Source organism: Ovis aries, chromosome 15, assembly GCF_016772045.2.
Source record: "Ovis aries strain OAR_USU_Benz2616 breed Rambouillet chromosome 15, ARS-UI_Ramb_v3.0, whole genome shotgun sequence".
In the NCBI taxonomy this organism is placed as follows: Eukaryota; Metazoa; Chordata; class Mammalia; order Artiodactyla; family Bovidae; genus Ovis; species Ovis aries.
Genome location: NC_056068.1, coordinates 46864515 through 46873520, shown reverse-complemented (window position 1 = coordinate 46873520; position 9006 = coordinate 46864515). Strand labels below are relative to the sequence as shown.

The window sequence follows — 9006 nt, the reverse complement described above, 5'->3', positions numbered from 1 at the left end:
AAATTGTTGTCCTGGGATGGTGCAAAGGGCTGCTCCACCTCTAATCCAATATTTCCTGAATACTGAAAATAAAGAATCCTGAAGTCAATCCCTGTCCAGTTGTATGGAGCAAAGGGCTTGGTTCCTTTAGAATCAGCTGAACAGAGCTCTCTTCCTTGTAAACTCTCAGGAAAGGAAAAGCTGAGTTAAGTAATTGTGCTGAATGAGGCTAAATCTTATACGGGGGCTGAAAGCACAGGCTCTAGAATCAGATTCCCTGGTTTTCAGTTTGATTTTGCCACGTGTGTGTCTGTGTGTGTGTCTGTGTGTGTGTTAGTCACTCAGTCATGTCTGACTCTGTGACACCATGAACTGTAGCCCGCAAGGCTCCTCTGTCCATGGAGTTCTCCAAGCAAGAATGCTGGAGTGGGTTGCCATTCTTTTCTTCAAGGATTGACTCCAAGTCTCCTGAATTGCAGGCAGATTCTTTACCATCTGAGCCACCAGGGAATGTGGCTTATGTTCTAGCTTTCCAATTTTGATCAAAGTGCTCAGCATCCCTTTTCTTGTTCCCTTCATTATCTATGAAAATAATAATTTAGTTATTTTTTCGTGTTTTTAAAAGAGGAAGTGATATAATGCATATAAAGTATTTGGCATGATACCACATGCATGGCAAGTTTTTAGTTAAATGTCAGCAATGATTAACAATGATGATGATGACTTGAAATCATCACTGAGGCAGTTTCAGAGCTCTAGTGAAAACCCAAGTTTTACTACAATTATAACATACACTTCCCATGGTGCTACATTCTGTTCTACATTTTAAGGACTCTGGATTTCCAGTGTGATCAGGATATGCTGCATGGCATCACCCAGCAACTACTCCTCTCCCCCAGTCTCCGAATTCCTCCTCATCTGCTTCCCTAACTACCAGAGCTGGCAGCACTGGCTGTCCCTGCCCCTCAGTCTCCTCTTCCTCCTGGCCATGGGGGCCAACGCCACCCTCCTGATCACCATCTGGATGGAGGCCTCTCTGCACGAGCCCATGTACTACCTGCTCAGCCTCCTCTCCCTGCTGGACATGGTGCTCTGTCTCACCGTCATCCCCAAGGTCCTGGCCATCTTCTGGTTTGACCTCAGGTCTATTGGGTTTTTCCCCTGCTTCCTCCAGATGTTCATCATGAACAGTTTCCTGACCATGGAGTCCTGCACATTCATGGTCATGGCCTATGACCGCTATGTGGCCATCTGCCACCCTCTGCATTACCCGTCTATCATCACTAACCAATTTGTGGCCAGAGCCACCATCTTTGTAGTAGCCCGGAATGCCCTTGTGTCACTCCCAGTTCCAGTCCTTTCCGCCAGACTCGGCTACTGTGCGGAGAACACCATCAAGAACTGCATCTGCACTAACCTGTCTGTGTCCAAACTCTCCTGTGATGACATCACCTTCAATCGGCTCTACCAGTTTGTGGCAGGCTGGACCCTACTGGGCTCTGACCTCATCCTTATCATTCTCTCCTACTCTTGTATCCTGAAAGCTGTGCTAAAGATCAAAGTTGAGGGAGCTGCTGCCAAGGCCCTGAGCACCTGTGGTTCTCACTTCATCCTCATCCTCTTCTTCAGCACAGTCCTGCTGGTGCTGGTCATCACTAACCTGGCCAGGAAGAAGATTCCCCCAGATGTCCCCATCCTGCTCAACATCCTGCACCACCTCATCCCCCCAGCTCTGAACCCCATTGTTTATGGTGTGAGAACCAAGGAGATCAAGCAGGGAATCCAGAAACTGCTCAGGAGGTTATAAGAGGTAAAATGCGACAGGCCAAAAAATTGGGAACAGAAATTGCTAACAGGCAATAATTTCATCGGAAGGACTGATGTTGAAGCTGAAACTCCAACACTTTGGCCACATGATGCAAAGAGCTGACTCATTTGAAAAGACCCTGATACTGGGAAAGATTGAAAGCAGGAGGAGAAAGGGATGACAGAGGATGATATGGTTGGATGGCATCACTGACTCAATGGGCATGAGCTTGAGCAAGCTCCAGGAGGTGGTGACAGAAAGGGAAGCCTGGCATGCTGCAGTCCATGGGGTTGCAAAGAGTTGGATATGACTGAGTAACTGAACTGAGGTCTCGATTAAGCAGCCTTGGTTATGTTAAATTTCTATCAGATCATTTTGGAATTTGAAATCTAAAAGAGTTAATCAGTTCACCCAGAAAGTTAAAAAGATAAATGGAAACTTTGATGCCAGAAGACTTTTCATAAGTTATGTACTGTTTATACTAAAAAAAAAAAAAAATGCATTGAGGCAACATAAAGGGTTCTGTGCAACTTTCTAAAAGAAAATAACTGTAAAGATAACCTCATATCCTAAGCAAGTAAAATCTTAAATAATATTGTCTTACATCTGGCCTCTGACTTTCCTTGAGTCCTCTCTAGTTGTCTACATACCACAATAACCGTAGAGGTAAATTTTGGACCCAATGAGATCCCAGTAACATCAGGTATCTCCAGCACATAAGCATGGATCTTACATAACATAGTTTGCTTCTGGCACAGAAACTAAAATGACGGCCACCAGAATAAATCAGGATATGCCTATGATAGTGAACAGTCCCAAGTGATGATCAAAAGAACTGGAAAGATCTTGTCAAAATTCTGTCCACCACAGCCTGAAAGATGCTTCACAAGGCTTTAATCCCCCTGACACCTCACTTCAGCAGGGTCCCAACCATGAGTCTATCACACTTCCAGTTAGAGGGCACTCCTAGGCAGAGTCCCAGGAGTTTGCAATAGAACTGCGTGGATGTTTGTTTCAGTTGGAGTGAAAATGCTTTACAATGTTGTTAGTTTCTGATGCAGAACAAACTGAATCAGCCATATATATCCATATATTCCCTCCCTTTTAAGCCTCCATCCCAGCCCTCATCCAGCCCTTCTAGGTCATCAGAGAGCAGGGAGCTGAGCTCCCTGCACTATGCAACAGTTTCCCACAAGCTATATATCATGAGAAGAGTACCCTTGTGTGGGTGTTAAAGCGCAGGAGCAGCAGGGACAGGGCACTGAGAGCTTCCGCTACAGCCACTCCTGTACTGTCCTGTCCTGTACTGTCTCTGTGTTCATTCGTGCTGACCTGTCACTACTTCTTCATACAGTGGCCTCTCACAATTTTTTTAAGGAAGGATTCAAGACAGGGAGGTATATTACTGCCACTGCAGCTGGTCCCTTCATTCTTCACCTCCTCCTTTACCATTCATTCTAGATTCTACTCACACTCAATCAGTGAGTGTGCAAAGAGCTGACTCATTTGAAAAGACCCTGATACTGGGAAAGATTGAAAGCAGGAGGAGAAAGGGATGACAGAGGATGATATGGTTGGATGGCAACACTGACTCAATGGGCATGAGCTTGAGCAAGCTCCAGGAAGTGGCGACGGAAAGGGAAGCCTGGCATGCTGCAGTCCATGGGGTTGCAAAGAGTTGGATATGACTGAGTGACTGAACTGAGGTCTCGATTAAGCAGCCTTGGTTATGTTGTTAAACCTCTAGCTGCCCCATTGTTCCTCACCTCCTCTTCCCTGATACAAGCTCCTTGGTGGTCATTAGATTTGCATGTTTTTTGCCAAATCCCATGGGAGTATTCACATGCTTCTTCCCCAAAACCTCTTTGCCTCTGATTGTCAAGTCTTGCTAATTCTCCCTGTACATCAAGTTGATGACCACATGCACGGCTTAAAGCTCTGCCTCCATCTTTGTAGTTCACTCATGACTTAACGCTGTAATGTGACAACATTTTAGCTTGCACAACATAGTAATATTCATTACTAGGCCTGGAACCTCCTTAAGGCCATTGACGTGAAGAGAAGGAAAGACAGTCATTTAAATGAGGCAGGCAAAATAAGGTCTGGGACAACCGACTGTATAATTTATGCCCCTATGTTTGCTCTAACCAGTGGTCCCCAACTAGTTTTGTGGAAGAAAATTTTTTCCACAGACTGAGGGTGAGGATGGTTTCAGGAATATTCAAGTGCATTAACTTTATTGAGCATTTTATTTCTATTATTATTACATCAACTCCACCTCATATTATCAGGTGTTAGATCCCGAAGTTCAGAGACCCCTGACCTAGGAAATTCCCAAAATACAATCCTGTTGGAATTGGCTACTGCTATGCCTACCAAGGGAACATTTCATGCAAGTTCAGTTCTGTTCAGTCACGCGGTCGTGTCCGACTCTTTGCAACCCCATGAATCGCAGCACGCCAGGCCTCCCTGTCCATCACCAACTCCCGGAGTTCACTCAGACTCACATCCATCGAGTCAGTGATGCCATCCAGCCATCTCATCCTCTGTCATCCCCTTCTCCTCCTGCCTCCAATCCACCCAGCATCAGAGTCTTTTCCAATGAGTCAACTCTTCTCATCAGGTGGCCAAAGTTTTGGAGTTTCAGCTTCAGCATCAGTCCTTCCAATGAACCCAGGACTGATCTCCTTTAGGATGGACTGGTTGGATTTCCTTGCAGTCCAAGGGACTCTCAAGAGTCTTCTCCAACACCACACTTCAAAAGCATCAATTCTTTGGCACTCAGCTTTCTTCATGATCCAACTCTCACATCCGTACATGACCATTGAAAAAACCATAGCCTTGACTAGACAGAACTTTGCTGGCAATGTAATATCTCTGCTGTTCAATATGTTATCTAGGTTGGTCTTAACTTTCCTTCCAAGGAGTAAGCATCTTTTAATTTCATAGCTGCAGTCACCATCTGCAACACTGTTTCCACTGTTTCCCCATCTACCTGCCATGAAGTGATGGGACGAGATACCATGATCTTAGTTTTCTGAATCTTGAGCTTTATGCAAAGATGGGCTCAAGAAAGGACAGAAATGATAGGGACCTAATAGAAGCAGAAAATATTAAGAAGAGGTGGCAAGAATACACAGAACTGTACAAAAAAGAGCTGAGCTTCATGACCCAGATAATCACGATGGTGTGATCACTCACCTAGAGCCAGACATCCTGGAATGTGAAGTCAGCTGGGCCTTAGGAAGTATCACTATGTATAGAGCTAGTGGAGGTGATGAAATCCCAGTTGAGCTATTTCAAATCCTAAAAGATGATGCTGTGAAAGTGCTGCACTCAGTATGCCAGCAAATTTGGAAAACTCAGCAGTGGCCACAGGACTGGAAAAGGTCAGTTTTCATTCCAATCCCAAAGAAAGGCAATGCCAAAGAATGCTCATACTACCGCACAATTGCACTCATCTCACACACTGGTAAAGTAATGCTCAAAATTCTCCAAGCCAGGCTTCAGCAATAAGTGAACCGTGAACTTCCAGATGTTCAAGCTGGTTGTAGAAAAGGCAGAGGAACCAGAGATCAAATTGCCAACATCTGCTGGATCATTAAAAAGCAAGAGAGTTCCAGAAACACATCTATTTCTGCTTTATTGACTATGCCAAAGCCTTTGACTGTGTGGGTCACAATAAACTGTGGAAGATTCTGAAAGAGATGGGAATATCAGCTGGGCTGTAGGTAGCACAGGCTAGAATCAAAATTGCTGGGAGAAATATCAATAACCTCAGATATGCAGATGACACCACCCTTATGGCAGAAAGTGAAGAAGAACTAAAGAGCTTCTTGATGAAAGTGAAAGAAGAGAGTGAAAAAGTTGGCTTAAAGCTCAACATTCAGAAAATGAAGATCGTGGCATCCGGTCCCATCACTTCATGGGAAATAGAGGGGGAAACAGTGGAAACAGTGGCTGACTTTATTTTTCTGGGCTCCAAAATCACTGCAGATGGTGATCGCAGCAATGAATTTAAAAGATGCTTATTCCTTGGAAGGAAAGTTATGACCAACCTAGGTAACATATTGAACAGCAGAGACATTACTTTGCCAACCAAGGTCCATCTAGTCAAGGCTATGGTTTTTCCAGTGGTCATGTATGGATGTGAGGGTTGGACTGTGAAGAAAGCTGAGCACCGAAGAATTGTTGCTTTTGAAGTGTGGTGTTGGAGAAGACTCTTGAGAGTCCCTTGGACTGCAAGGAGGTCCAACCAATCCATTCTAAAGGAGATCAGTTCTGGGTGTTCATTGGAAGGACTGATGCTGAAGCTGAAACTCCAATACTTTGGCCAGCTGATGCGAAGAGCTGACCCTTTTGAAAAAACCCTGATGCTGGGAAAGATTGAAAGCAGAAGTAGAAGGGGAAGACAAAGGATCAGATGTTTGGATGGCATCACCTACTCAGTGGACATGGGTTTGGGGAGACTCTGGAAGTTGGTGATGGACAGGGAGGCCTGGCGTGCTGCAATTCATGGGGTCGCAAAGAGTCAGACACAACTGAGCAAACGGAACTAGGTAAGATCCAGTTTGGATAATTCCAGGAATACAGAGTTGATTTAACATTCAAACATCAATTAAAATATTTCACTCTATTAACAAACAAAAGCCCCTATAATCACCTCAGTTCATAGAGAAAAACATCTAACAAAATGCAACCTACCTCTTACCCCAGATCTTGATTATGCTAATGATATCAGAGAAGTTTTGAATCACAGAATACAATATAAAAGCTGTGAACATTTTGAAGTCACTTTCATCCCTAACACTTGAAAGAGGAGAGGATCAGCCTTAGAGGAAACTAGGTGAAAGAGATAAACTTTACGGCAATCTTTACTTCGCCCATGCATTCACATGAGATTGTGGTGCCATTTCTGAAGTTGTTGAGAGGGAAGAAAGCTGCAGAGTGTTTGTCATGGCTGTGCTATATGTAAGCACAGAACAGGACCTCTGTAGTTTCAACTGAGGTCTGTATAGTCTTACTTAATAGTAGACCCTGAAAAGAGCAGTGCTGGGGCAGATATAATTGGTGATTAACTAAGAGGTCTGTTTGCCTCAGTTGTAGAAAATAAGAAATATTAATGCCAGGAGGCAAGGAAGCATTTCTCTGACAATCACAAAGCTCACCTGGAGGATTCACAGCCTGGAACTTGCTCTTTTATCCCTGATTTCCTCTACCCCTAGGTGCACTTGACTAAACAAAATATTCATATCTTAAGGAAATATGAGAACAAGATTTTAAAAAATAAGAAAATAACAAGCACTATGAAATAAAGGCAATGAACTAAACAACACACATTGTAGGCATCAGAATTAATGACTAGTTAGAAAAAATAACTATTGCAGACAAGTTGGCTATATTTAGCATGAAAGTACAAAATAAGCAATTATTTGGCAAGTAAAAGCATTGATGCCCTCAGAGACTTAATGGAAGATATTGGAAATATAAATTCAGGAACAAAATAGTTGATATGAGGCAGCCAGTGGATGAGTTGAAGAGCTGAGAGCTGAATTAATGAACTGTCTGTAACCAAAAAAAAACTTCCCAGTCATAGTATATAATGGTCAGAAGATGCAGAAATAAGGAAGAGAGAATGATTAAAAGACTTTGGGCAAAGGGGCCAAAATGTAAATTTGGTCTAATAAAAAATTACATAAGGAAATACATGAATGGAAGAGAAGCACCTGAATAGAAATGAAGAATTGCTCATATATTTTTACAATGTAAGACTGAAAGGTGTTGTAGAGAGACAAATTAGATCCTAATAAAGAAAGCTCCTACATATACTATGGTGATTGTAAGGCAAGCGTGGAGAAAAAGAGAGCAAGCCAGACATCAAGCAGAGAAAGATTTATTATAGAAAGAATGAAAGTGACTGGCTTTAGAGTAAAACTAGTGCTCTCTTTTTACAGCCAACCCTTCTTATACCCTATCAATGGGAAATTATGCCCCGGAGGGAGGGGGCCTCAGTTTATCTTTGGTCCGCAGCTGGGATCTTGTGGTCGAGTAGTTGAAGGGGTCTCATGGGTCGGGTGGTCATGTAGGCTTGGAAAACTAGCACCAGCAGGGAAAAATAGGATATCACCTTAGGGAAAAACAGGATGTGGCCACTGTGACTTCATCCCTGGTTTGTCAGGTCACCACAATAGGCCAGGTTCAACTATATGCCATGAGACCCTTGTGAACCCTAACGGTGGTATCAGAGGAAAAGAATAAACTCTTAAGGCTGCACGTGATTAGATAGATTCCTAAACAAGCTCAGGGATTCTGATATTTGTTGGCATTTGGGAGAGTTGACATTAAAGATAAAAGGACAGAGAAACATAAGTAAATCAAAGTAGCAACTTTAGTAATAAAGAAAGAAAATCACCAAGCAGAAAAATTAACATTACCTGTGAAAGTTTTATAGATGACCACAAATTGTTTTATACTTCTCCATGAAGTTGTTTACTGTCCCTCCTTGTGAATCTGGGTTGGCTTTAGTGATTCACTCATAATCAATAGAATATGGCAGAAGTGATGCTGATTAGGAAAGATGTGTAGAGAATAAAAATCTAAAAATCCCTACACTAATACTGTATACTACGCATATATGTGAAATTTAGAAAGATGGTAACGATAACCCTGTATGCAAGACAGCAAAAGAGACACAGATGTATAGAACAGTCTTTTGGACTCTGTGGGAGAGGGAGAGGGTGGGATGATTCGGGAGAATGGCATTGAAACATGTATATTATCATATAAGAAATGAATCGCCCGTCTAGGTTCGATGCAGGATACAGGATGCTTGGGGCTGGTGCACTGGAATGACCCAGAGGGATGGTATGGGGAGGGAGGTGGGAGGGGGTTCAGGATTGGGAACACGTGTACACCTGTGGTGGATTCATGTTGATGTATGGCAAAACCAATACAGTATTGTAAAGTAATTAGCCTCCAATTAAATAAATTTAAATTAAAAATAATAATAATAAATAAAAATCCCTAAAATTGTTTAGATAGAATTCTAATAGGAACTAATTTTGCTATATAATAGTATGACTTACAAAGCATTAGTAATAAAAATATTGTGTCACTGCTTTTAAGTAAAGTCAGGCACACCAGTGATGGAACAGAAACAGAGACCTGTATGAATTAGAACCTGGTATGTAATAAAGCTGAGGAGAAGGGGACGACAGAGG

The 9006-nt window shown here is 42.7% G+C and overlaps 1 protein-coding gene across 1 annotated transcript; it reads left to right on the top strand.

Annotated features, from left to right (window-relative positions):
• Positions 1-844: 844 nt before the first annotated feature.
• Positions 845-1786, top strand: LOC101114809 (olfactory receptor 56A4). Its single transcript, XM_012095896.3, has one exon. The coding sequence runs from the start codon at positions 845-847 to the stop codon at positions 1784-1786; it is 942 nt and encodes a 313-aa protein (XP_011951286.3).
• The last annotated feature ends 7220 nt before the right edge of the window (positions 1787-9006 follow it).